Source organism: Drosophila guanche, unplaced genomic scaffold (assembly GCF_900245975.1).
Source record: "Drosophila guanche unplaced genomic scaffold, DGUA_6, whole genome shotgun sequence".
Lineage (NCBI taxonomy): Eukaryota > Metazoa > Arthropoda > Insecta > Diptera > Drosophilidae > Drosophila > Drosophila guanche.
Window position 1 is genome coordinate 2217566 of NW_022995747.1, and position 26962 is coordinate 2244527.

Below are 26962 nucleotides of genomic sequence, written 5' to 3' on the forward strand. Positions count from 1 at the left end.
GATAGAAATGGGCTCTATGGGCATTAAAAACTGTTTGAAAAGGCCTAATTGAATGCAGTCCGCTGGGTCGTCTGCATCTGGCAGACAAGACTGTGCTGCCGGAATGGCCATTCACTGCTAGGAATAAATATCTTTAGTTACAGCTTCAAAGAAGAGACTTCTGCCCATCAAAATGATTCAAATTCCCTTTGTGCCGACCGAGAACCCATCACCACTGAAGACCACACTTTGTTGAGTGATTTATTAAACTTTAACTAGAGATCGTTTATTGAATGCTTCTAATGTTTTGTAAGTCACATAATAACGTTGCCGCCGGACTCTATGGCCGGCAAGACCGCACCCCCCACCGCCGCCGTTGATGGTGCAACCCAATTGAAGGCATGCCCAGCCGCTGGTGCCGCTGCTGCAGTCTCCAACTGGCTCTGCCTCCTCAGTGTGGCTGGAGCCGCCGGGCTAGCTGTGGCTGTGGCGGCTATGCGTGGCACGGGCCGCAGTACGTTTGTGCTGGTGTTGGGTCATTTGACGGGCAGCGGTGGCAGCAAATTTTGTGCCACATTCGACAGTTGCCGCAGATGATTCGCCTGGACATACTGAAAGGCCGAGGAGCGCTCCAAATGCTGCGACAAATAGAACTCGCCCAGAGAGTAGAAGCGCCGCTGATCGAAGGGCTGGAAGGGAAAGCCGGGAAAGCGTTGTCCACCCACATAGCTCTTGGCCGCTGCAGGCGGATAAAGCGGTATTCCATGCGGTGGGCGTGGCAGTGTGCCATAGTTTGTGGCAGTAGCTGGGCCATGCGCCGACGATTGTTGCACCTGTGGATGCTCCGGCAGGGGAAGTGGATGTGGATGTGGATGCTGCTGTTGCTGCTGTTGGGCCTTGAAAAAGTCCAAGTTCTTGAGATTCTCCAGCATCTGATGGGAGGCCTGATGTTTCTTTAGATAGGCATGGCTAACAGGGAGAGGATAAAGAAGGAAATAAAATGATTAAGTTAATAATTTAGATTTTATTTTGCTTAGATTTTTTTTTAGAATAAAATGACTCACCGTCGGAAGGTCTTGCCGCATAAATGACACGGATAAATGCCGTCACTTGCCTCATCGTTGGCTCTGCCTGAGTCCTTATTGATTTCTGTAGCAGATTCGCTGAGACTGCCCAGCCGCTTCTTGCCCGGATTGACCGCGCCAGCAGCCGCTTCTGCCTTGGGCTTATGCCAGCGTCGATGGGAGGCCAAGTTTGCGGGGCAATTAAAAACCTGCAAAGAAGAGAGATTCAAAGCAAGTCCTTGCTGTGACAGTGATGTAACAAACCTTTTCGCATTCGGAGCACTTGTATTCGATGTGTACGATGCGGGGACAACGATGCTGGGCCAGCATGAAGGCGTCATCGTAGACGGTGCGACAAAGCTGACACAAGTAGTCGCCAATCTTATTATCGATGCTGGCCAGTATGGCCTTGGCCTCCTCGGTGATTTCCACCACATTGAAAGCCGGATCAATGTCACCTTTGCGCACGACCAACTCCTCATCGTCGCGCAGCTTGCGTATGATGGTGCCGGACACCGGGCTTATGGTCTCCTCATCAATGGCCGTGTGTTTGCGTAGCTTGGCCCTCTTCCGCTCGGTCTTGTGTGTCCGCATAGGGGGAGCAGCAGCTGCTGCAGCTGCAGCTGGCGGGGCAGGCATTTGCGGTGGCTGAAAGGGGGGTACAGGCAGCTCGGCCCCAGCGCCCACACAACTCAGATCCGTGTAAGTTTTCTCTGCGCGAAGTTCTTCCCTGGCTGCGGCTAGCTCCTCCCTGGCCGCCTCAACCTCTGGCTGTTGAAAATCCCTTTCAAACAATCGAGCCAAGCCGTCCACAGCCTGATTGTGTAGCTCCTCGTCCTCGTACAGCAGCTCATTGCGTTTCAGCGCCTTGGGGTCGAGATGTTCGGCCTGCAGTCTCAAGTTGGGGCTACGCAGGTCCACAGTCTCATCATCGTCACTGCCCAGGACATCGACAAAGACTTCCTCATCATCAGCATCAGCAGCAGCAGCAGCAGCATCAATCTCAAGTTCATGGCTCTCATCGCTGACTTGAACCTGGACCGTCTCATCGTCACCGTCGTTGACTTCCTCCGTGTCCGTGGCCTCCTCATTGTAGTCATGGGAACTGACAACTGTTTCATTCTCGTCCTCGGTCAACACGATGGTCGTCTCATCCTCATCGTCCACATAGATGGGCGAGCTGGCAACGGCTGGCATGGGGCGTTGACTCACGCTCGATTGACTTGCCGGAATTTGCTCAAAGTTATTCTTCGTTGTCTCGTGAAAATGACTTTTATTAAAGGACGACGACGACGTGGAGGCGCCCTCAAAGCCGCGCATGCCATAGCAGCTACCACCCTGTTGATGATGATGTTGATGGAGATGATGAAAGTAACTCGTGGCTGGCTGCATCCCGTGTAAGGCAAGAGAAGTGGTTGCAGGCAGAGCTGGAGCTGTAGCCGTAGCTGGAGTTGAAGTTGAAGTTGAGACAGAAAGTGCTGCTACTGGTGCTGGTGTATTCACCATGTGCGGCCGCCACAGGTAATTCTCCTCGGACATCAATCTCTGGCGCTTGCGGGGCGGCGAGGGTGTCGATGGCGGCGTAATTGGCACAATGCTGGCCGCTGCACGCAGCGACAGGTCCAGTGGGGAGAGCAACGAAATTGCCGGACGATGTTGGCTAAATTGCGCAAATGTCTCGTTGATTGCTGGTAATGCCCGGGACTGGCTCTGAGACTGGGCCTGGGCCTGGGACTCGGCGTAATGGTGCGGTGGGATGCCCGGATGCAGTGGCTGTGTCTGAAGCTGTTGCTGGCTTAGATGCGGATACGACAGTGACTGAGGATGGGGCTGTGACAGTGGATTCATGTTCATCATTTTTCCTCGCTCTCTCTCTCTTCGGTTTTTTCTCTATTCTTTTCCGTAGTGCAACACTTGAGATTTCATTTAAGGTTTCCGTTGTGCGACTTTCACGGATAACATTATGTTTAATGTTGCTTCGTTGATATAACTGCATAAACAGGAATGTAATTGAATGTTGAATATAAATTTTAAACTTAGATTGGTGTCCTAACATATACAAATATATTTAAAAACAAGAATAATGTGCTCAAAAGTTAGCTCGATTATCATTTATATTGAAGTTGTGTGAGACCTATTCCTGGTATGTATTAAATTTGTTTGATTTTGGTGATAGTCTCCTCATTTCTAGTACACTTGAGTAAGAGATCTTCATTAGAAGCTCTGAAATCAAAGCTCTGTCTCTGACAGTAGCAAACATTAAATATTAACGAATTGTAACAACTATTTTGTTTTCCACCAAACATGTTGGACACTTAACAGCTTCAATATTTAATTAAATTTTAAGGGAGGAAACGCCTGACGGGAAACTTGGACAACTTTCACGCAGAAATGCGTTCATCTGTATTTATCTGTGACATTTGAAAACTAAATCAAATCTTAAAGCATTTAATTTGTCAGATTTCAGATCGAAAATTCATCGATCTTTTTTTCCATATTTATGTCTGATAAAACTTTGAATTGTATTACTTATTCGACTGTAGTTTTATCAACACTCTTAATTATGTAACACCCATTTCCTGGTCATTTTCTTGAAGTAGCTTAGCAATATATTGAATGTCCACTTTCGAGCCGAAACTATTTAAAACACTCTTTTCGAAAACTACTTTCAAACCACATAATATTGGATCACTGCAATGTAATTGAAATATCCTTGCTGGCACTCATTACCTTTTGAACTTTCGACCGTTAGATGGTTGATTTACCGTCACACGCAACTTTCTCGTGGCAACCGTTGAAACGAACTGAAGGCAGGAGGCCACGCGGCAGCGTGTCCGTGTCCCGTGGCTGGTGGAAGCGCTGTCGCACTCACTGTGGCTGGTCGGTCACCTGTCGCAATGCTCTGCGCTGAAATTGGGTTTGAATGCGAGGAAGCCAATGGAAGCCGCCACCCACCCTCCTACCAGCCACGAGGTCAGCCACCCAGCAGCTCACCCACTGCTGCCCTGGCCGAGAGATGCCCATGGCCCGCACGGCTCTCGCTCGCACACAGCTGCGGAATCCTGTGCGGGCTGCTCTGGGATTCGCCCGTCGCTCGCATAGCTTGACGTGACAATCCCACCCCCAGCGCCCACGCAGCCCGAGGGCGCATGCGCCGACACGCCCCTGATAGAACGTGCCAGTCTGCGAATGTTTTTGGGGACCGGGGGGCTGGGGCCCAGCCGCCGGCATCTGTTGCTCTGCTCTGGCAGCGCCCATTGGCAGCAGAGCCATGGACATGGCCATGCCACGCCTTCGCAAGCCAGCCACCAGAATGGAATGTCATTCAATTGAAAATGAAGAATTTCATTGCAGTGCATTGGAGTTTGGCCCCCCTTCGCACACCACCGCTAGCTTGGGTGGAGCAGGATGAGGATGAGCAGTAGAACCGGGACAGGTGATTGAGCCTTTTGTTGCCTTGCTATCTGTACTTTGTGCGTCTCTCTCTCTCGCTGTGCTCTCTTCTCCTTTCTTCCCAACTTCATCATCATGGTCATCTTTGTTCAGACATTTTAAGAACCAAAGGATTCTTTTTGTGGTTTTGAAATTTTAATGTAGCTTCCCAGGGGACTGGACTGGGTTTTCCAAAATGGCGCCAGCTAGCACGAAAAAAAGCAACGCGAAGACAGGGCTGGAGAGAAGATTGACATTGGTTAAGGTTATACAATTTTCGATTTTTATATATTTTTGAAGTTTTAATCTCAACGAAAGGCATCTTTTTTGGCTCTCTTGCAATGCAATAATTTGCTTAATACATTGAAGCCGAAGCCTCAGCAGCTGAATAGTTTCCATGCTATAATTTCCTATAATTTCCATGCTGCTTTGCTGTAGCGGAATACACTTTAGAAATATATTCCTAACCAAAAAACGTGCCACAAGTTCCGGTTCATTCCCTAGCTCCAGCCCTGGCCTCCACTGCAACTGAATGCAATTAATTAGAGCGAAAAAAGGTCTACAAAAACTTAATTAAATTGTTGCGTCGGGACGCCAGCAACAGCAGCCACCACAGTCTGCACAGCCAAGAACAATTCAACGACTAATAAACAGGAATTTAATTATGAACTTTTACAACCAAAAACTCACGCAGCTTCCTTCACTCCTCCCACGTCACAACAGACAGAAAAAAAGAGATCGGTTCATTAAGTTTTTTTCAGCTTTTGCTAAGATTTCCGCCGGCAACGAGGTCAACAGGTTTCACTTTGTGGCTTTTTCCTGGCCGTTGGCTAATTGTCAGTTCGTCAGGGGCTCTCATTAGCATAGCTGGGGCCTTTGTGTGCCTGTGCCTGTGCCTGTGCCTGCTCCTGACACTTGTCTAAGGAAATGTTCTTCACGAGAATGGAGAAACATTTTCCGCTCATTTGCATGATGATTTTCATGGGCTAATTGCCCAGGTTGTTGTCGTTTGCTGTAAACATGTTCAAGTGTCGAATTACACACGTAACAATTCCATGCCCCCCCTGCTACCCATCAACCGCAACACGTTGCATGCCACCCCGCAGCCCGCGACTGGGAGGGTGGGTTCCATGGCTTTGGGTTTGGGTTTTTGGCTTGGCTGACTTGCGGTCTGCGGTGTCTGTTTACACAGCGAGGGTTGGGTAATGGGCTCTTAATTAGGCTCATATGATGATGATTTTTTGTTGGGTAACAGATTTACGATATGTTTGCTCAACGGATGGATCACAGTCGTCGCTGCGAGAGGGAATGAATGAAATGAGGCAAGTGCAGATAATATGTGATTGATAGACGAAAACTATTGGGCTCCGTCTATTACAAATGAACTGCTTAACCCATTACAACATTATTTCTTTGATTTCTCAGCGATCGTAGCCCACATTGACCTCTAAATATGCCTCAACTTCGCCGCGCCAAATGCCTTCGGAAGCCATGCGGATCAATAGCTTGTAGTATCCACTGGGTACGGGTATTCTACTGATCATTTCATCAGTGAGCACCATTCGATTGATACTGATATCATGCTGCAATGAGGAATACACAAATAAGTACAGGCTTCATGGTACACCGCTTCTACTCACATTATATGGACAGCTGTGATTAAAGTTGCTAAATTTTCGTATAGCTTCGTGCACCATGAAGAAGAATGGAAAGCGTTTCGGGTTTTTCATGAAGCCGCAAAAATCGACAGTGACGTTGTACAGAAATGGTCGATAGCCGCTGAATCGCCGGAACGTAGTCACCTGAGCCTGCAATGGCAATGCAACTACATATGGGATTGTCCTGAAGGGACTAGTCTCGATACTCGGACATACCTTTATTCTGGTGATAGGCGGCTGTTTCATTTGCACATGCATATTGAGTCCCACAATGCCTCGGCCCAGTATCTTAAGCTCACATGTCGTGAACTCGCAAAAAGATGTCTCATAGCACTTGCACTTGATATTTTTATACTTGAATAGACCATCCGATACGTGAAGGATTAGCGTCAATGCTACAAACGTGAATACTCGGAACAGAATGATTGGCACCATCATCGTTGAGGCGCAACTTCCGAAATGCACAAAATCAACATAATCATCGGAGTTGGGCTATTTCATGGAATTTCGGATAGGTTTATCAATTTCGATTTCAGCTAAATACTCACTCCAGTCATGTGAGGATAAATACACTTTTATTGCTCTAGATATTAAATATTCCAAAAATGATTGGCAAGAGTATTTAAAGACTAAAATAAATAGATATGTGAACGCAATGACAGCTATTTAACGACTGAGGAATTCAGTAAATAACCGAAAAAATGTTAACGCTTTGGGTAATATTTTGAGGAAATATTCATACAAAAAAAATACTGCAAACCTATAAGTAGCTCATTAAATTTGTATCTAACAAACAGTTTACAATAAACAATTTTCAACATTTTTCAACTGTAAAACACCAAAAGCGCTTCATGCTTCAGCCACTTTAGTTCCTTATTGAATTGCGCTTAAAGACTTCCTGTATGCCACGCAGCGGACAAAACGCTATTGACAAAACCCAACAACAGTCGACTGCAGTGGCAGTGGGTGGAAGTGGTAGTGGGAGTGGAAGTGCAGTCCAGTGTCGCCTCGCTGCGGACGTTGATGACCTTTGAGGGAGCAGCAGGACCCAAACAGCACCCGAGAAGGGTCTTGGGTCTGCCAGTTTTAATTAGTGTGGCATGAAAGTATGCCCGAGGCTGAGGCCTCAGCTCTATGTGATTCTTATGCAAATGCTTTTAATTACAAAACTGTGAAACTGAATTACGCAACATTGCGTTATTTAAGTGAATTATTTTTGAGGCAGGCTTCGTGTGTTTAATTGCCCAACTCAACGCCTTTTTAATTGCTAGAAACCGTTGAGCCTCGAAAAGCAAATGGCACATGCCTTGGACCCACACAATTTTTTCGTTTTAAGCCGAGTCTAAATTGAATTTGACGCTGACTTTGGCTGGGTCTAAAATCGATTTTGATTGATTCAATTTTAATATGAATATGGGAGATATGTTGGAGAAAGTTTCTAAAAATGAAAGAAATAAATATTTCACAGCTTCTAGTTTCAGTTTTCTGCGAGAACTCTAAGAGCCATTGACCTCTCTTCAACGCCTGAAATTGAAATTGAAAAATTGAAAGCCTCGCTATCGACGTGGCTAATAGAAAATATTTGTAGATAGAAAGGCGACAAATTGAATTTGCAAAGGTCACACATAAGTGCGACACTTGATAGCAGGCATTGGCACTTCACGTGAGTTGGTCCATTTCCCCCCAGCTACTCCCCCACTCTGCTACTTGAAATTGTTGGAATTTTCTTTAGCATTTACTCCTGTTTGGATTTCCATTTGCCCATCCCCCCAGAAGATATTCACATTATTTTCGCCAAATTGAATTGCCAAAGTGATTTGATTGTGCGTGAATAAAGACATTTTCCGATCGAAGGGTGTGACCAGGCGGCAGCGTCCCAACCCCTTTAATACAGCAAATAAAAAATTGTAGAAACACGGTCTGAAAACCGCATTACGGATTTTAATTAAGCGTCGCAGGAATATTTCAACATCCATTAAAATATCAAATTACATGCAGAGAGCGAGAGAGGTTGCTTTTTAGCGACTTGATTTGACTTTTTGGGAAGGGTTTTAGTGGCGTAGAAGCTTCTAGCTTTTAGTTACGAGTAGTTGTCTGACTGGTTTGGCTTCCCCATTGATTGGCCATTGAACGTATTGTTTTTCTATTAATTATACGAAAATTACGTGCAACAAAGAGCACATATGGCTTCGGAATACCGCGAGTATCCCGCGGGAAATCCAACCTCTAAACAGAGACACGCAAGTCCCAGATAGTCTACAGATAATCACCATAATCGGACTCTGCACTTTAAGCGATTTTCAATACAATACTTGAGGGGGAAAATGCCACCAAGAACGCATGACGCACAATGGAAAAACTGAGCGGCGGAAAATGCGGAATTGCTAAGGGAAAATCGACAGGCAATCCGCTTACAATGCAAGCAGGGGGTTTGCCACATGGCACACGGCACACGGCACACGGCAGAAGGGGATGTGTGTGCTCTCTCTAGCGTAATTACATATGTGTCCTTTGTTCGCAAACACTCGACGGTTTTCAGGTTATTCTTGTGCAAGCCGGCATGCTGGCACACTGATGTCCGTGGTCACCTGCAGCGCAAAGACCTTGGCTATCTCGCCCGTGCCCTCGACCACATCCACGAAGAACTTGTAGGTGGCATTCTGTAAATTCGCTGGATAGATATCGTACACGCTGACATTCGCCACCGAGAAGTTGCCCACGCGCACGGGACATGAAATGATTTTGCTCATTTGCATATGTGATTTGAGAAAATAACGTATCATGGGATTGCCCGAAAAGTCGGTGAGGAAACCACACAGATCCAGTCGCTTCATTTGCAGCAGAGTCACAAAGTTCGCTCCACCCTGGGGCCGCACACGCACCTTCATGTTGAAGATGAGAAAATTGCTGCCCAGCTCCTGTTTGAGTAGCACATTCAGATCGAATTGTGTGCGATCCTCGTGGATAAAGGTGAAGACTTTCATGTAGCGAGATTCGCCATACACATTGATGTGGCTGATGCGGAGTATGGGTTTCTGTAAGGGCAGGGCAATGCTTTCAGAGTTGGTTCACCCAGGGATAACTACGTTACCTGGCATGCGGAATCTTCATCATCCCACAACGATTTGCAGTATGACAACCGAAACAGCGACAAAAACAATGCGATCTGAATGAGGTTCATTGCGCAATGGGCACAACCATCGGCAGATCAGCGGTAGATCGGTTGCCATGTTCCGCTTCATGCTGCAGCTTAATGTTGGACATTTATTCAATTACCAAAACAAATCACTCGCCATTTTCTGGCTCTGGCTCTGGCTCTATAATCTGTACAGTCGAAGTGATCTGCATGGCAAATACTTTTGCTATCTCTCCGCTCTCCTCGACAATTTCCGTAAAGAAATTGTAGGTGCCATTTTGTACGCCATCCGGTGAGATATTTTCGGCCATATCGGCATTCAACATGGAGTAGTTGCCCACACGAATGGGGCACTCTATAATGTCGCTCAGGATGACAGATTTTTTGAACAGAAGTCGCAGCATTGGACTGGCATTGTACTCGCTGAGAAAGCCACAGAAATTGATGCGTTTCAGCTCGAACAAACGCACAAACTTGTCCCTGCCATCGGGCCTAACCCGCACCCTGACATTCATCACCAAATGATTGGTGCCCAGCTCCCGGTGTGCGATCCTCGTGTATGCGTGTCTTGACCCGCATGTAGCGGGACTCACCGAAGACCTTTATGTGGCGGATGGACACCATAGCGCGCTGCAAAGAATTGGAATTAGCTTTGGGCCATTGAAGTTACTATATAAACTTGCCTTTTCATATGGATCAGCATCAAAGAAAGAGCTCTCATCCCCAGCCACGTGCAGCCACAGGCAAGCCAAGAGCCAACCGACGCGAGTGAGTTTCATTTTGCAATGAGCTCGACGGCTCAGCCGATCCTTGGCTGACTAACAGCCTAAATATCTCTTCATGACTAAGCAAATCTATTAATTAGTTGGGCTTTATTTGTGTTCTATAATTTGCTTAAATATTATCATCAGCAGATCGCTACGTTTGACCGAACATAGGCCAGCATTTCATCTTCAAGTACAGCTGAACTGGATAGGTACACGGGCACCTGCCGCTGGGGGTTTGCCAATTTGTAGCTCCTTAGTTTTGCAGGGTTTTATGTCACCACCTAGTCAACGACTCAATTAGCTAACCGACGGATATGCGACGCCATCAGAGCTTATTCATTAGAGCCAGAGCCAGAGCCAGAGCCAGAAGCAGTCATCGAAGCAGTCGAGTCGGAAGCACCAAAGTGTTGAAAAGCCAATTAGCGCGCGTTGTAGGCAGGAAGGAAGTGATGGAAGCGAAGCCATAGGTGCCATGGCCCAGCTGCGTGTAAATGGAAAAGAGAGCGAAAAGTTTACAATTTTATAAAAGGAAACCGCACGCACCACCTGCAAGTTTTGCCCCAGCCCCAGCTCCAACTCCAGCTCCTGCTCCTGCGGTGTTGCGTAATTTTCTGCGTCATTTAATTAAGCCGATTCATAGCGCCTTTCCTCCGCTCCACACTGGCAGGACTGGCGGCTAAGCTGCACAAAAACACATGCGAGTGTATATGTGTGAGAGTAATTAACTCAGATGTTCATGTTTATTATTCATAATGCTCTCCCCCTTATTGCTTATTCATAATTGCTAATAGTGTTTGGTCGGGCTCTGGGGTCCGGCCAAACAGCTTACGCCTATTAATTTGGCATCGCCCCCGATGCTCAGTGCAGAAACATTGATGCAATGTCTCCACTTAACCTAGTCCTCTCCTTCGTGTTTAGTTCCTACAACGAATTTGGCTTCTTGACGCGCGTGTCCGTCACAAAGCAGGACACCACCTGATTGCCATTATCCACATCGAGCAGTCGAACCTCCAGGCGTGTGGGCACCTCGATTTGAGTTGGCTCCACGGGCAGCAGCAGCTCATAGGTGACATCTTCGCCAGCATCGAGGGGACAGTAGGCGCCGTGTAGCAGATTCTGGCACACATTGCCACGTTTGGCGTCCAGATCGTAGGGCAGAGTGACGCCCAGCGAGGTCAGACGCACTTCGGCGGTCAACTGCTTCATGGTATTGCGAGCTGCAGAAGGCAAATCAAACAATTAGCAAATGTTCTTCCATTCAAAGGGATGAGTTTAGACTTACTGGCAACAAATTGTATATCAATCTTGGCCTCAGAACCCTTCCACAGATCGCAGGGCAGCGTGTCGCACTCATTGATCTGCACCATCAGCGGCAGGGGAATGCTGCTATCCGCACAGTGTCTGATGGGAGTATCCGCACTGATCAGGGTCCATGCCAGGGACAGCATTAGGCACAGGCAAACTTTCTTAATGTTGGACATGTTTCTTGTGGTTTTTTGTTGGCGTCTGTTCTCTGTGCAAGCACTTTGGTTTGTGTTCGCAAAACTGGGCTATCGGCGGGGTATTTATACCCGCACTCTCGCACTCGGTTCGGATTATAATCTTATCCGTTTTGCACTGAGTTTGCATCAGGGCGGAACATTGAACACTGTTTATGGCTCTTATTACGTCTCAATCGCACTTCAAATTTGATGAGGCAGGGAACACCTTTCAGTAGTTTTCATATGGCACAAAGATTGATTATTTTTTAGCTGGGAAATGCCTGAGATTAGCATAACAGGAACGCAAATGATTATGCGGATGTATGGGGTAGTCAAAGTAATGAATTAGTAGACTGAAAGAAGTGCATTTCATCAATTAGGCGCGCATTCTGCCAGCTCTATAAAGAGCGAAATTGTGTGGCTTCTGCGGATGAGAGAAAACTGAACGAGGAACCATAAAGAAGGATCAGATCTGAAGCATATAGTGTCGAACCATGAGCAGATATAATTTTAATTACTCCAGAACTCCATGCAGAACTGCTGGATGGTAATTCTTCGAATAGTTAAGTGTGCCACTTGCCTAATTTTTAAATACAAACTAATTATCGCTGGCTATGTTTATTCTAATGAATTGTTTATGAATTCTCCCGATTAACATCAGAGCAAACATTGCCAGAGATAAGTCTAAATATTAGTCAGGCCAAAACCGCCATAATCGATGGCCATAATGCTCGTACTCGCACTCGCACTCGCAGTCGCAGTCGTACTCGTACCCGTACAGTAGCCAGTACATGCGAACTCTCCGAGTGCAAGCCCAGTTTATTTTGGGTTCTCCGATAAGGTCGGCCAACGCGTACAAACACCTGTTGCGGTCTGGTGGTTATGGGCTATCAAATTCGGGCAATTCGGGTGCAGGCCGACTTGAAGCCATTGAATTAACAAAACGATTAGAAAGAATATACTGGGGCCCGGTCGATCGGACAAGATTAGAGCCAGAATATCCATGGCATACTCTTGGGCTACTGGATGGACCGGACTGGAGCAACCCTAAGCGTGCTGTAAAGCGGCGCATTAACATCAATTTATATGCATAGCCAATTTGTAGCAAGTTTTATACAATTTCTTACACCCACTTGACTCGACGAGAGCCGCAGACGAGCAGCACGGAAAGTCAGGGTAAAGTCAAGGGGCAGATCCTTGTGCCCAAATTTCATCAATATTTTCAGATTTTGTTTCATAAATTCAACTGTTTTATATGCAAATAAGCTAAGCGATTTCGCCCCAGCCGGCAATTGATTTCCAAAATATTTACGTACCAAATGGGTAAATGATTGCGACACAGGACACGGAACACAGGACATGCCATGCGCAGGGATGTGTGCATTCAATTTGTGAAACAGTTTGTTTAATTTGCATTTTTTTATTTATAATTAAAATGTGCGTTAATGAGGATTTAATACATTTTACGTGACAGTTTATGAAGCGAAAAGGCTACGAAGGGTGGAATAAGAAGGGAACTTGGGAGTGATTGAATTAGCCGAGCAAAGCAATGCAATGGAAAATACTTTTATTAGCTTTTAAGTGCTCTAAAAAAGGGTAAAGTTTTGTAGTTTAAGAATAGCTAATTGTGGAATTTTACAGGATTTTTTAATGTACTTCTAATCCGATTACTTTCTGGTGTCTACGAAAATTGCAACTAATTTAATTTTCTAGTCAAAAATAATATTTACTTTTCTTTATGCCAAAATTAATATCACTTTTGTAAGCTTCTACTTCTAGCTCGAGTTGCCTTAACATTTCCCTGGAAATTGCCAGGTATTTTCCTTGGAATTTCTGCCTCGTACTTGGGGCACGTCATCCAGCAACATCAATGCCAGCGGCAAGTGGAAATTATGGCAGCGGGCATAGCTCCCAAATTATGTATTGCCAGGCTTCAAACTAACATTTTAATTATACTTACCCGCTAGTGAGAGTTTGAGTGAAAAGCCTGACATTATTATGCAAATGTCGTAAACTTCTTTTCGCTTGAAGCGGTCACATTGCTCAGGTGAAATTTGTGTTGGCAGTTGGGGCAGGCGCCCCACCAGCCCCCACCAGGAATGCCAGCACGTCAGGGGAAGAAATTACTCAACAGCCAGAAGAACTTGTTGAAACGCATGTTTCTCTTGATTTCGGGAAACATGAATTTTGCATTCATTTAATTACAGAGCCAGACCCGAGCCCCACAGTGCAGACTCACAGCAGGTGGCAGGCGGGTGGACTGCGAGCAAATTAATTAGCATCCCCTGGCAGTGGCTGACATGCTGGAAATATTTAATAAAAACCATTTTTGCATGACGGCATATGCAAATTGCAATTTGGCAAAAAGGCAAGCCGAGTCTCAATGCACGGAGCATATCAAAGTGTGCAGCAAAGCGTAAAGGAAGGTCCTTCCCTGCCTTTGCTTTCTCCTCACTAACAATGCAGGTGGAAAATGTGTGGAAAAAGTGTGGAAAAATTGTCTCAAGGCCAGTTGGTCAGTGGACACTGGCTACACCGCAAAACAAATACGAAATACACACACTTTCCCCTGCCTTTGCCTTGTTAAAAAGGAAACAGCTGAATGCACTCGAATAGTTCCAACTACAGGGAGGACCCAGCCTGGTTCCAAGGGTGGCTCTGACCCCAATCACAGGCACCTGTTGAGGGGGTGGTTGGGGGGTCAGGGGTTTACTGTGCAATTGGGCGTGACTCTCAGAAATTCCTTTATTAATTGACAACACACGGCGGCGGCGGTGCTGCCCAAAAAATTTAATGAAAAATTAACAACACGAAAATCAAATTGTCGCCTAATTGAGACACAAAAGCAGCAGCAAACAGAGCCAGAGCCAGCCAGCCGGTTTGTCATTCGGTGTGTATTGAATTACGTACACACAAATATCAAATTGAAATAGAACAGACAGTGCCAGGCTGGGGGGTGGGTGGGTTCTTCCTGACTGTCAGAAGTCACCGGGCCACGGGGATTGGCGTGACAAATTGTTTGGCTTTGGCGCTGGCATTTGATGTCGGACTTGATTTGACAAATTAATTGAGTTAACTGCGGGGCTGTGGGTTGTGCAGCTCTAACCAGTCTATTCAAATATTAAAACAAGCAAATGCCGCTTCCTCCTGGATACATTTTACTCAATTTTAGTTGCATACTTTGCCTCCAAAGCAAAAAATCAATAAGCAAAAGCTCGCACGAAAAACTTCCACTCACCTTATCGATGTACAAAAAAGGTACATCAAAGATAAGCTGAATATCCGTGCAAATACATTTGGGAATATGCAAAAAAGTAAGAGGAAGTAGCTGAGGGGGGGAAGGCTCAGCTTTGGCACATTTTTGGCACACAGCAAAAAGTGCAAACGGAAACCGGACTAAGTGGAAATGTTTTTGCCTGCACAAGTATGCTGGCTGATGCTGGCATCAGATTTTCCTAAGAGTAACCGGATAATTGCATTACTTAGATACATCCGTAAATAGAATCGAATGGAATCAATGAAGGCTCTGGCTCTGGCTCTGGCTCTGGCTCCGGCTCTGACTGATGCTAATCAAATATTGCGGTTCCCATTGTCGGCGTTTGCCCCGGAAGATACGCATTTCCCTCACGCTTCTTGTGTCGTGCAGGATTTTCCATTGCTTTGACATATTAAATAATGTCACAACAATTACATGTGAGAAGCGGCGACGACGGCAGTCAGGGAGCGGCCATATGGGACAGGGGACAGGGGACGTTGCCGAAGTTCAAAAGCATTTTGGAGGAAATCTCATGCTGCGCTGAAGCTGTCCACATGGCAAGTCACCAAACCAACCCCCAACCCACAAGCCACCATCCAAAAGGTTGCGAAGTATCCGCAAGGGTGGATCGTAGCAAATAGCATTTCCTTTTCTTATCATTCAATCGCGAGAGAGAACATTTGTAGCACACCTCGCTGCCCACCTTTGGCAAACATTTTTGGCAAGGGCAGAATTATATTTTGCAGCTTACTTTTAGTCTGATTCTTTTGTACATTTTGCCCTGCCATTGTCAGAGGCTTTGGCCCGAGTACGAAATGTCTGTGGGTTTTTCTTCCTTCTTTTTTGTTGCGTTGTGGACAGGCTTAGTGGCCTGCCTGCCTGTGGTGGCTGCGGAGCGCTCAAGGATTTATTTTTTCACTGAGATGAAGTGATAAAATTCGGTTGCCCCATTTGCTGATTTTCTCTTTCCATTCGCAAATGTTTCAAGTGATTTTTGGGACACAGAAATGAAGATCATTGCACTGGAAATTGGTGGAGTTTCCGCTCTTTATCTCTGTTGGGCAAAGATGCGATCGAGTGCCAAAGCAGCCACCTTCGAAGGCCATTTCGAGTCTAATAGCTGCGATTAGATTAGCAGCAAATCCGTCTAAAAACTTCACTCAATTGTGCTTCGTCGCTTCGGCTATAAAAACAATGTCCGCACGGTTGGCTGAAAGCATTGCAAAAGCAGAAACATGCAGGCCAAGTTGTACATTTTTATCTCTCTGGGATTGCTGGCCACGGTCCAGGCTCTCAGCGATCTAGCCACGGATGTTAGGCGATGTGAGTAACACTTTTCCTCAGGGTTTCTCTGAGTATTAATTGTCATCATTTTGCTTCAGGCTCTGACGACAAACCCTTCCCGCTGGAGGTTCGTGTCGACCGTTGCATCACGCCGCCCTGCTACATTATAAAGGGTTCAACGCAGTATTTCGAGATCGACTTCGCCGTGGACAAGTACATCACCAGCATGAAGGCCAAGGTTAAGGCCACCACCTTGGGTATCATCACAGTGCCCTACGAGCTGCCGCCAGAGGTGGCTGCCGTGTGCCCGAACCTCATGTTTGGCGCCTACTGCCCGCTGTACCCCACCGAGGATGTCACCTATCTGTTTGCCTTTCCCATTGGCGAGTACCCGGAGATTGGAGTGAAAGTGGAGATCTCTCTGGTGGATCAGGATGATGATATTGCCACCTGTTTTGTGTGTGACATCAAGGTGGTCAAGGGCAATGTCAGTGGCAGCTGAAAACCCCAAGTAAAACTCGAGCAAATTCTCTTTCATTCATTGGCCTTAAATTCTGTGATACATTTTGCATCTGTAAGCAAAAATAAACCCCACCAGTTTGGCACAAATTAATCCCCAATCCCCTCAGCTTACCTTTACTCCGCGGAGGGGTCTCATGAATATTTAATACAATTTTAAAAGCAGCGCCACCCCCCCTCATATATGCAAGGGGTGGGTGATTTTGCATTACCAATGTATGCCACAATGTGTATTCTTTTTATTGAAAACAAAATGCCAACCAAAAGGCACACTCGCGTGCTTTTCTTTTGGCTTATAATCCCAACTTGCCGTTGGTCATTTTGCTATCTGCACACGCAGCCCAAAAAGTGTACAATTAAGTGCTTGGGAAGCTACTTGTACCTACTTGTATAATCGAATCAAATAATAATTCGCAAGTCTCGAGCCTGATTAGCCAGCGACGGGACACACCTGTTCAGCCCGGGCAAGCAGCTATTTAAGAAGCAGAGAAATGTACCGAGCTATCAATGGTAATTATCCGAAAACCCAACGAATCAGCCAAGCTTATCAGATGTCAGTTCATTTCAAAATGCACTGGAAAAAGTGGGTTGATAGATGATTTATGATGGGTTTCCTGGGGTAGAGCAATTGTCGAAACGAAGGTGTTTGATTTAAATTTAAATATTTGTTGATATAAATCATTATTTTGGCTGTGACTCATCGGCTTGAATTTCTATCTATATCTGTGCAATCGTATATGCAATTTTTGGGCAAGAACCCAGTCTAAAACGTGGCAATAAAATGCATTCCGTGTGAGTCTTTCTACACTAGGCAAAAATCGATTGCTCTGATTCGATTTTTCTGAGATTTTAGAGTTGAAAAATTAAACTGAAAAAAAGATATGGAATTATGTATGTGGTACTTCTGGCTCTTACATACATAGATACATATTTAATTTTATGTAATATATTATTTATTAAATTAACACTAAACTCCTTTACGCTGAACTCCTTCCCTGTCAACAAAATCATTCGATTACATATCCAATTGCCCAACTACTAAAAATTAGTGCTAGGTCAAGATTAGCCCAAAAAAATGAACTACTCTATAGGAAAGAATTAATTAACCTTTCCAGAAACGTTTCAATAACCTCAACGAACTACAAAGAAACAAAAACGAAAACTAAGCTGTTGGCCTCTGAAAAAATCACAAATCTGCTAGCACTCGTACACAGATAAAATATCATTGATTTTGTTATAGTTTCTGTGGCAATCTTTTTGCCAAAAAAATTGACAAAAACGTATTTTTCCTAGAACTCGGACAAGTGTACATTTGCACTCAGTGCAGAAAGGTGTGCGAGGGGTAGATAAGGGGGAGGCGACCAAGTTTTGACCATATGGCGAATTCGAGCTATACGCTGGCGGTCAATAAATGATTATAAAATCGCTTTTTACTGCCCATTGAACTAGTCAAATCAGTGAAATAAATTACCCTGCCTTCGGTGCAAATCACAACGTCACCGATGACTGCTATATAAATATATATTCCGCCTATATCTTATCGGTGGAAATGTGCTAATCGGCTGGACGTTTCAGCGGGTACACTGGAACTCATGACGTACTCAGAGTAAACAAATGTTTTCAATCTTTTTGGGTATGGTTTTTGCCTTTATTGGTCAGTGGTAAGTTGTGTGACATTCAGTCAGTCCACACGAGTGGCGTCGCGTACTACAACCGTGTGTCGAATGGCTTCAGTTCGGTTTGGTTGTCGCGCCAGTCCAGGAGATATTCCTGCCTGGCTGCCGACGCACCCCTGCGGATCTTGCAGCTGCAAATGAAGCAACTGATGACCTCGCCCTGTGCATCGTCGAGGCTAACTGTAACATCTGCGGTGATCTCCGGGAAACTGGGATCCACATAGAAGTTGAACTGGTAAGTGACATCCTCGCCTTTGTCAATGGGACACATGGCGCCGTACATGAGATTGCGGCACACATTGGACACCTCATCGGGCAGCTCGTAGGGCACATTTAAGCCCAGAACTTTTGCAGTGGTCTTGGCTGTTATGTGTTGGATGTTGTTGTTATCTGTAAGGATTTATCTTGTATAATGTTCAATATCTGCGGTGTGTCTAGTACTTACTGCCCAGAAACTGCACTTCCATGACGGCTGCGTTGCCTTTGTACACGACGCACGGTGGCTCATCGCAGCCCTCCACTTTGACACTCAAGGGAAATGGTTTATCTTTGCCTGAAGGTAAGCAGAAAAGTTGGCTACAGTTCGAGGAATAAATGTTCAAGAGATTATACCAAGACAAGCGCTATCAGAACTGGAAACTCTCTTGAGAATATCGAAGTGGGAAACGCTTTTAGAATGCTCAAAAAAGCAGGCAACATTGTGAAACTCTCTCTTGAGTTATTTCTGCTATCAAAATGCTAGACCCTCTTGAGTTTCTACTGATCCACGCATAAATATATATAAAATCAGCAGCCAGCTATCATTTAGATTGTTTGAGGACAGCTAAACCCAAAGTCTGGAACGTGATTCACTCGATTCAAACTCATAACCGACAATAAACTTTGGAGCCTCTTTGGAGTTAAGAATTTCCGGCATAATCAGCCACTGAGAAATATATTTTAAATATTTGTTGTGTGAACTTACATTGCTTTACATTCGTGGCGTTCACTGCAGCCGCCAGTAGGGTGAGAGTCAAAATAATTCGCAACATTTTTTCTAGATTCGTGGAATTTCCCTATACTCCTTCACTTGGACTGTGCCGAGATTGTGTGTTGGTACGCGCGCCCGCAGTGGATGATCGTGAATGGAACTACTGGGGCAAAAGGAGAAGTTTAAATAGCAGACAGCTTTGCATGTGGCTTTGACCGAGCGATGACCAATGAGAGGGTTTATCAAACTCGTTGGGGATTGATACCAGACAGCCACGCAGGTGTTACAAATATAAACAGAGTGGGGCTTGCAGGTGTTACGCTCTGACGAAGAGTAAATACGTCTAAATCAAATCAGTACATAACGTAAATTCGTCTGATAAGCTCTGGAGAGGCTAGTTTTGGGTGGCAGAGTTTCCGCTGAGTGGGAAAAACAGCCGCCAAAAAGATCGGAAACTATAACTATATATATACCCCCTAAAATCACATTTTTTCCTTATAGAAATGGCATACCTCTGCGTTTATTTAAATTTGATAGAAAATTTCAAATATGCGGGTACTTTCGCACCATCGATAACAGCCGCTATCGATACTGCTATCGGTGACTTCAGACCACCTCTAGCTCATGTAGTTTAAAAATTTGTTATGAATTTGTTTTTGCGCTTTTAAGCCAGATAATGGACAGCGAGAGGACCACTTTGGAGCACTTCCTGGCAGTGAAGTATCCCGGCTTAACCGCAGAACGAAACAAAGGCGGTGCCATCATAATCCGTGGCGTGGTGTGCAGCGAGGTAAGTTCCCAAGTCTGCAAAGTCTTTTCCCGCCTAATTGAAATAAAGTAAACATATTTGCCCACAGGGAAACTGGCGTCGCCTGAAGCTGTATTTGCCCCACCATCCGGCCTTGGTGGGCTTTCAGTTGTACGTGCAGGAGCAACTGGAGTACAAGTGCTACACCGGCAGCAACCTGCAGGTGAAGACTGACTGGCTGCTGGAAGATTTGTTGTCGCATCTGCCGAAGCTGCTGCCGGCCAAGGAGTCGATTAGCAGTTTAAGTGATGCCCAGCCAACCAGCAATATATACGCTGATATTCTGGCGATGCACAGGCCCCATGAGTACCGCTTGCAGATGGACGCTGACTGCTCGCGGATTCGTTTCAGTCAGTTTCCCGATTTCGAGCAGCATTACCTGGAGCTGGAGCTGCCCACGATGCGTCTGCTGGAGCACAGTCTGCCCGACTGCGTGCCACTGGGCGACATGTTGGCCAAGAGCGCACGAACGCTCAGTGATGCGCTGAATCTCTTCCGTAAGCTGCTGGAGGATCTGCGCCCGTTCTACGACAACTTCATGGACATTGATGTGCTGTGCCATGTGCTGCAGCCATCGCCCATTACCACCAAGGACAACACACGCGTTTTTCCACTGAAAGAGCGCGTCTACCTTAAGGTGACCATTGGGGATCCCTTTGCCAGCATTGCCTCCATGGCGCTGAAGATCATAGGACCCACAGAAGAGGTGGCTCGACTGCGGCAGGTGCTCAGCGATGGTCTCGGCAATTGGGACTCGGAGTTGGACATGCACAAGAATCTGCTGCGCATCTTTGATCTCTGCTACTTTCCCATGCCCGACTGGAACGAGGCACACAAGCCGGAGCAAGAGCAGGAACAGGAGCAGCATTGCAACATTTGTTTTGTTTATCGCTTGGACAGTGGCGCGGTGCCCATCGTCTCGTGCGACAATGCACGCTGTGTGCTCAAGTGTCATGCGGCCTGCCTGGAGGAATGGTTCAAGACGCAGCTGGATGGTAAGACCTTTCTGGATGTCTCCTTTGGGCTGTGTCCGTATTGCAAGGCGGTGAGTGGGTCACAAAGGAACAGCCTTGGGGAGTCGAGTAAAGTAAAATCCTTTCCTTTGTCTTCCGCAGAAGCTGTCCACCTCATTTGCTGCACTCTTGGATGCAGCGTAAAGCAAACAGTGGTTAGGATGGAGCAGCGTTTTTTTTTAAATTTAATCTTAAACATCAATTAAATATAATTTTTACTTTAACTAAAATCAATCTTTCCGTTTGCACCTGCGCCCGCAGATCGTGTATAGAACGATCCTCAAGTTTCTCTCTCTATAAGATACTGTCTAGACAATCAGATTTTTGTTTGTTTAAATTTATGTGAGTCAAGTCCTAGTGTAAGTCCTATTCCAGTTCACTGGAAATGACACGCAGCATGTTGCGCACGACAAAGTTGTTGCCATTGACGGTGGCACTGTCGCCGGCCTTGCCAATGCGCACACTGGACCCAGCCAGGCCGTAGAACATTTTGGGTGCCAAATTGGGTTCGACTGCCTTGAACTCCCAGCCGACATGCTGCGCGCAGAATTTACACAAAATGATGTGCCACTGATAGCCGGGAAACCAACTGAATTGGGTGGATGGTTCGCCGCTGTAGCCAATGGCATGGGAGATGACACGATAAACAGTGTTTGTCTCGTGTATGTAGCCACCTGGGAAAAGCGAAGAGCATTTAGTCAGACTTCCGCGTGGATTTCCTACGTTCAAACACTCACCCGGATTGCAGTACTGCGTCTGCACGCCGTGCTTGGACATGGCAAAGAGATCCGAACAGTAGGCCAGGCTGCTGTTGCAGTAGCGACAATAGAAGAGCGTCTCCTCCTTCAGGATGCCGCCAATAAGCTGCAGGCGCAGATTCACCGAGTCCGTGAGAAACATTTGGCTCATCATTTTCTCTGTTAGATGGAGATTGCGCACCAACCAGAATGACAGCTGTATGGGGCACTTTGGCATGGTGTCGATTTTGTGTACTTCGAGCTTCTTGCGCGCACGCTCCACAATCTCCTCGTAGGCGTACTCGCGGCACGCCTCCACCGGCCAGGGTGTGCTCGAGATCTGATAGCGTTGATACTTGTCCCTCATGGAGGGTATGTCTCGAAAGCGACTCATCGAGCCCATGTCGATGCATTTGAGCGGCTCGGGCAGAAAGTACTCAGGCAATATCTTCACCTTGCTGTGGCATTTGTTGGTTGGATTTCGGGCAATGTACTGGGGCAGGCTGCAAGGGAAATGCTTAAAGATTAGCTGTGATCAGACATGGAGGGTGCCACTCACCCCTTGATGTCGCTGCAATTGATGACAATCCGCTGCAGCGCCCGAGACTTGTAGAACGTCAAATGGTGTCCGCTGTCGCCCTTCTCATAGATCTGGCAGGTTACCCCAAACAATTTTTGGCTATCCTCGGGAGGCTTCATCAGGGGAAAAGCGACTGCAAATATCAGGCCATCCAGTCCGGGCATATCATCGTCGAAGAGGCTGCCATCGATCATAAACGGCAGCACCTCGCCGGGAAACAGAATGTGCTGATGCAGAAAGATGAGCATGTGGTGGCTGCTGCCCACCTCCTGGTAGTCCACGCCGGGCACACGATTCAGATTGGGCCCAAAATACGAATGCTCTGCCGGCAGATTGGTGTCAAAGTGCACGCCTCCCTCCTCCATGTCGATATCTAAGGGTGGTCTTGGTGGTGGTGGTGGCGGCGGTTGATGCTGTTGCAGCGGTTGTGCAGCATCTTCAGCATCCTGGCTGGTTTCATCGCTGGTGCGACTCCGTCTACGCTCCTGGCTGAACACCATGCTGCGAACGCGCTGCAAGAAGTTGTCCCTGTTCAGGAGGGCGGCGATGCCTCCGTCCTGATTGCGTGCCTGCGACACCATCATGTCCACGGCGAAGCGCAAGCGATTCTGTGGTATCATCCAGCGTGGCATGGCCTCCACATCCGAGTCATCTGAGTGTCATTCGATTTATGCAAATTGTGCAACAGCAGCAAATGGAAGACATCAACTTACCCTCGCTGTTTGGACTGTCCAGGGACATGTCACTGCTGGGGCGCAAGGGGCTAAAATCGCTTTCGGTGCCATCATCCAGCACTATGTCCTCACCACCCACATTGGAGGAGCTGCCAGCTGCAGAGGGTCCAGGAATCTCCTCTGCGGACGGTCCAAAGAAGTTTTCGATCATGGCCGCTTCCATTTCGGCCGTCTCCTCGTAGACATCTATGACCCTCTCCACAGTCTGTAGCTCATCACTCGGCTGCAGTTCTGCTGCTGCCGCTGCAGCTGCCTCTGCCTGCAGTTCCGCCCCACTCGAGGCTGCTACGGCCCCCGCAGAGTCAGCAACACCCTCCACCACTTCTTCATTGATTTCTGCGCAGTAAAATGTGTACAAAGTTTGGTTGCTGTTTGGTTTTGGTATACAATTTGGTAGCGACTTACCTGCTGTGTCTTCCTCATCCATTTAATCTGTTTGGGTGTGGGAGTTGCGAGTTGAAGCTGTAATTTTCGTTTATTTTGTCATTTATTTATTGGACATTTGATTATCGATAGTTAGTAAAATGCAACTCTGTTGACCAGTGTTGAAAACTCACTAATTTTTAAATAAAAGTTATGGGGACTCGAGAAAGTGATTTTTATTGATTCTGAACTACATATTACACTCTAATAGGGAAACGCACTGGGAAACACCTTTCGTGTGAGAGATGGGAATTTTTGCTACAATTTAAATTTATGGTTGATTTGGTACTGTTGTCATTAATTCTTATTATTCGATTCATAATCCGTTTCAGGAGTCCCCACAGCGCCCCCCACATCAACAGCTGTTCCGGTCCAACGACTTGCTTATATATAAACGATCGACGCCAAAAGTTGCGCGCACAGTTATTGAATCCACAAAAGGCGAAAGTCGCGACTTGTTCTGCTTATCGTTATCTTGTAAAGGCCGACCATAGCGACCTGTTTTACATAGCCATAAATCACAAATAAACATCGCACAGAATGATCAAGACGAGACTTTTGCTGCTCTGCGCCGTATCGGCGTTTCTCGTGAGCATCACCCAGGCACAAATAGCCTTCGTGGAGGATGCGGACATTGATATGAAGAAAGTTAACTTGGCGGTAAGCTGCGAGAGAGAGAGAGAGAGGAACCCGAGCTTTGTCCCTGCTCTGCTTTGATAAGGCAACAAAAAGTACAAAAAGTGAAAGCTAAATTTCGGGAATGCCGAATTTTGTATGCCCTGAAGGCGGAAATTTATTTGCTAAACTTGAAAGATGGCGCCAAAAAAGCGAGAAATCACATTTAAATAAAAGGTTCGAGTGCATTGAACAAGTTTTTGATGTGCGGACTGGTTTTTTATGGAAATAATATGATTTGTAGGTAGAAAGGCTTCCCAGAAAAGTACTTTCAATGCAGCAATCCAGGAAATTTGAATATCTCACTAATCCACGCTCGTAATCAATGAGCTAACAAGACCAAATCACAACTAGGCTCCCCTTTGAAAGTGTACCAAAAACAGAGCTTTATATTTATATAAAGAATAATAATAATCAATTAATTAATCATTTGTTGCTGCTCTCCCATTTTGTACAGGGTCGCAAGCCGCTCTATTCGCCGGCGCGTTGCCCGAGGCATCAGCTTCTATATCCAGGGGATCAGCAACTCGATTGGGTCTGTGACTGTGCGCCAGGTGAGCATTTGGTGATCAGCATTAAGCGAGCGATGACATAATATGTGTATGGGGTACTTCCCCGTGTCTGCCAGCCACGCTCTACTACCCGGAGACGGACGCCTGCTATCCCGCCTACAGGCAGGGCCCATGCGAACAAGGCCAGATGCTGGTGCTGTACAAGGAGAATGTCATTCCCGAGTGCGTGAGGAATCCCTGCAATACGGACGGACACTTTATGATTCGCGACACCTGCTACGAGTTTGGCAACACCAAGCACGAGGGCAATCCGTGTCCCTTTAAGGAGTACACCTATGTGCTGGGCGTCAACCCAATCAATCTGATGGTGGACTGCGTGAAACTGTCCGTGCAGCTGGAGACGCGCATATCGCTGGACGAAGCCGCTCCACCACCCGAGTACCACATTGAGCTGGCCGAGAAGTGCTCCCGCGGCAGCCGACTGCTGGCCCAGGGCAAGTGCACATAGACCGTGGAGACAAAACGAATCGAATTCAAGAGATTTTTAACTTTAAACCATAACAAATAATAATTCAAACAAAATCTAAGCGGCTTTCGCTTTCTGCCGGTCCGTGGCTGGGTTGGGTTTGGCCTCGTCGAGCAGCTCCTCCGCCCCAATGTCATCCTCCTCGGGCAGCGTCACAACATCCTCATCGTTGACCGTCTCCAGCTTGAGCAGCGCATTCTCCATGGACGCTAGGAAGGAGCTCTCTTGGTACTCTGGCCACTGGCGGAACTGTGTAAAAAGTGTCAGCATCTGACTGGGCCTCAGATCGCCAAATTGCGTGTAAATATTGATGCCCGGATAGTAGTCCCTGTTGCTCATTGTGGTGCTCTGTGTGGTGTACTGCGGCAGCTGCTGCGGCGACTCATCGGGGTAGGTTGGAGTAATCGGCTCAGAGGCATGCGGATTGATGATCAGCCTGGGCCCACAGCCGGGCACCCACTTTCTGCAGCACAAAATACATCAAATGAAGGGCGCTTGGGCGGTAGATTGGTTACAACTCACTCGAGATTGGGTATTATGCGATTCCTTCGGCTCACATAATTCTGTTTGATGAAGAACCAAAGCGCCACGAGGTCTTGCGGTGGGCACAGCTCGTGCAGGTTGCGGCGGGGCACAAATTTAACCAAATACAAGTACTCGGGATTGACGGAACGCACCTTGCCCAGCTTGCTGTTCTTCGTGAGCTTGTATTCGGCCTGCAACGGCAGGAAATCCTCACGCGGCACCTTGGCAATGAATCGATGCTCGAAGAGTATTTGGAACAGCACTGTGGTGGAGCGATAGATGAGGTAACCCACATCATTGTCGCAGGTCAGGTGCTGCAGGAGTGTAAATTGAAGATCGATCATGGACTGTGCTTGATTTTAGTTACTATATAAATAGGCGGAGGCATGGCCAGGATCATTTCACAGCGTCCCATGGTGTAGAGACTCGTCTGAAAGATCAGCGAGTTGATCAGATGCTTGAAGAACGAGTACGAGCCCACGGCGCCAAAGACCAGCATGTTGATGTCTACGAAAATCAAGCATTCCGATTAGGGTTTAGCCCTGCAAGGGGTTTGCTTTCTGTTTACCATCGGTGTAGGGCCGCTGGGGCACATCGTGCAGCAGTTCGGCCACCCGCATGCCGTTGTCCATTTTGTCCATGAAGACCAGCTTCCAAATGTTCACCAGATCCCCTTGGCGCACCTTCACCCGCTCCGGGTACAGTGTGTGCAGCTCGTGCAGCCGTGGCATAAAGTATTCCATGCTCTCGAGCAGAATAATCTTGCGGAACTGCGACTCACGGTCGAGCAGATGCTTGGTGAAGTGACCCACGCCGGGATTCAGTTCCAGTACTGTGTCGCAGCTGGTCTGCTGCAGATGCGGCTCCAGGTACTGGGCGATGCGCTCTGCCGTCTCTGCATTGGCCACATACATGTGCGTGGGAGTCTTCTGTTTCTTGCTGAGCAGCTTATCTGGATACTCGCCGCTGTACCGGGCCAACAAATCGCGCTTTGCCTTGCTGCTGGCGCTGGCGAAACCCCTGGCGAACCTCCAGCTGGATCGCAGTGGCAGCATGGCGGTAACAATTTAATAAACAAAGTCAAAAAAAAATTGTCCCGGCCGGTTTTGTTTACAAGCAACAGTTGGGTCACTGGCGTTATTCAGCACTTACAAGACTTACCCACAACAGCTGTTTGGCTTGTGAAGTTTCCCAACACTCATTGTTT

At 46.8% G+C, this 26962-nt stretch overlaps 11 protein-coding genes across 13 annotated transcripts; 3 read left to right on the plus strand and 8 right to left on the minus strand.

Annotated features, from left to right (window-relative positions):
• Nucleotides 1-2: 2 nt before the first annotated feature.
• LOC117583187 (mite group 2 allergen Lep d 2) lies at nt 3-19478 on the minus strand. Of its 2 annotated transcripts, XM_034271388.1 has the most exons (5): nt 19217-19478; nt 18698-18805; nt 18252-18642; nt 11108-11109; nt 3-14 (listed from the first exon to the last, which is right to left on the minus strand). In XM_034271388.1, the coding sequence occupies exons 1-3, from the start codon at nt 19281-19283 to the stop codon at nt 18284-18286; spliced, it is 534 nt and encodes a 177-aa protein (XP_034127279.1). In that variant the 5' UTR covers nt 19284-19478; the 3' UTR covers nt 3-14; nt 11108-11109; nt 18252-18283. The 2 variants fall into 2 exon arrangements, with proteins under 2 accessions (XP_034127279.1, XP_034127280.1); XM_034271389.1 differs by lacking the exons at nt 3-14; nt 11108-11109 and having other exon boundaries at nt 18201-18642; nt 19217-19477.
• On the minus strand, nt 250-3011 carry LOC117583178. Its single transcript, XM_034271378.1, has 3 exons — nt 1308-3011; nt 1044-1252; nt 250-948 (listed from the first exon to the last, which is right to left on the minus strand). Exons 1-3 carry the CDS (start codon nt 2898-2900, stop codon nt 516-518), a joined length of 2235 nt encoding a protein of 744 aa, XP_034127269.1. The 5' UTR covers nt 2901-3011; the 3' UTR covers nt 250-515.
• Nucleotides 5897-6573, minus strand: LOC117583189. Its single transcript, XM_034271393.1, has 3 exons — nt 6350-6573; nt 6116-6283; nt 5897-6058 (listed from the first exon to the last, which is right to left on the minus strand). The coding sequence occupies exons 1-3, from the start codon at nt 6569-6571 to the stop codon at nt 5897-5899; spliced, it is 552 nt and encodes a 183-aa protein (XP_034127284.1). The 5' UTR covers nt 6572-6573.
• Nucleotides 8674-9314, minus strand: LOC117583149. Its single transcript, XM_034271339.1, has 2 exons — nt 9225-9314; nt 8674-9168 (listed from the first exon to the last, which is right to left on the minus strand). The coding sequence occupies exons 1-2, from the start codon at nt 9312-9314 to the stop codon at nt 8674-8676; spliced, it is 585 nt and encodes a 194-aa protein (XP_034127230.1).
• LOC117583153 lies at nt 9419-12589 on the minus strand. The gene is given in 3 exon segments (XM_034271347.1): nt 9419-9812; nt 9814-9899; nt 12530-12589. Coding segments are annotated over 3 exon segments (540 nt in total).
• LOC117583191 (NPC intracellular cholesterol transporter 2) lies at nt 10743-11559 on the minus strand. Its single transcript, XM_034271394.1, has 2 exons — nt 11319-11559; nt 10743-11253 (listed from the first exon to the last, which is right to left on the minus strand). The coding sequence occupies exons 1-2, from the start codon at nt 11515-11517 to the stop codon at nt 10958-10960; spliced, it is 495 nt and encodes a 164-aa protein (XP_034127285.1). The 5' UTR covers nt 11518-11559; the 3' UTR covers nt 10743-10957.
• On the plus strand, nt 16001-16677 carry LOC117583192. Its single transcript, XM_034271395.1, has 2 exons — nt 16001-16096; nt 16156-16677. The coding sequence occupies exons 1-2, from the start codon at nt 16009-16011 to the stop codon at nt 16557-16559; spliced, it is 492 nt and encodes a 163-aa protein (XP_034127286.1). The 5' UTR covers nt 16001-16008; the 3' UTR covers nt 16560-16677.
• Nucleotides 19479-19848: 370 nt separating the features above from the next.
• LOC117583183 (E3 ubiquitin-protein ligase FANCL) lies at nt 19849-21252 on the plus strand. The gene is made up of 3 exons (XM_034271383.1): nt 19849-20012; nt 20080-21075; nt 21146-21252. Exons 1-3 carry the CDS (start codon nt 19899-19901, stop codon nt 21185-21187), a joined length of 1152 nt encoding a protein of 383 aa, XP_034127274.1. The 5' UTR covers nt 19849-19898; the 3' UTR covers nt 21188-21252.
• Nucleotides 21253-21386: 134 nt separating this feature from the next.
• On the minus strand, nt 21387-23633 carry LOC117583180 (protein cereblon homolog). Of its 2 annotated transcripts, XM_034271381.1 has the most exons (6): nt 23500-23633; nt 23354-23430; nt 23074-23317; nt 22340-23012; nt 21781-22283; nt 21387-21717 (listed from the first exon to the last, which is right to left on the minus strand). In XM_034271381.1, the coding sequence occupies exons 1-6, from the start codon at nt 23519-23521 to the stop codon at nt 21410-21412; spliced, it is 1827 nt and encodes a 608-aa protein (XP_034127272.1). In that variant the 5' UTR covers nt 23522-23633; the 3' UTR covers nt 21387-21409. The 2 variants fall into 2 exon arrangements, with proteins under 2 accessions (XP_034127272.1, XP_034127271.1); XM_034271380.1 differs by having other exon boundaries at nt 23074-23430.
• Nucleotides 23634-23926: 293 nt separating this feature from the next.
• Nucleotides 23927-25291, plus strand: LOC117583186. Its single transcript, XM_034271387.1, has 3 exons — nt 23927-24177; nt 24650-24746; nt 24821-25291. Exons 1-3 carry the CDS (start codon nt 24058-24060, stop codon nt 25210-25212), a joined length of 609 nt encoding a protein of 202 aa, XP_034127278.1. The 5' UTR covers nt 23927-24057; the 3' UTR covers nt 25213-25291.
• Nucleotides 25232-26895, minus strand: LOC117583182 (dimethyladenosine transferase 2, mitochondrial). Its single transcript, XM_034271382.1, has 4 exons — nt 26324-26895; nt 26123-26262; nt 25753-26069; nt 25232-25693 (listed from the first exon to the last, which is right to left on the minus strand). The coding sequence occupies exons 1-4, from the start codon at nt 26808-26810 to the stop codon at nt 25288-25290; spliced, it is 1350 nt and encodes a 449-aa protein (XP_034127273.1). The 5' UTR covers nt 26811-26895; the 3' UTR covers nt 25232-25287.
• Nucleotides 26896-26962: the final 67 nt, after the last annotated feature.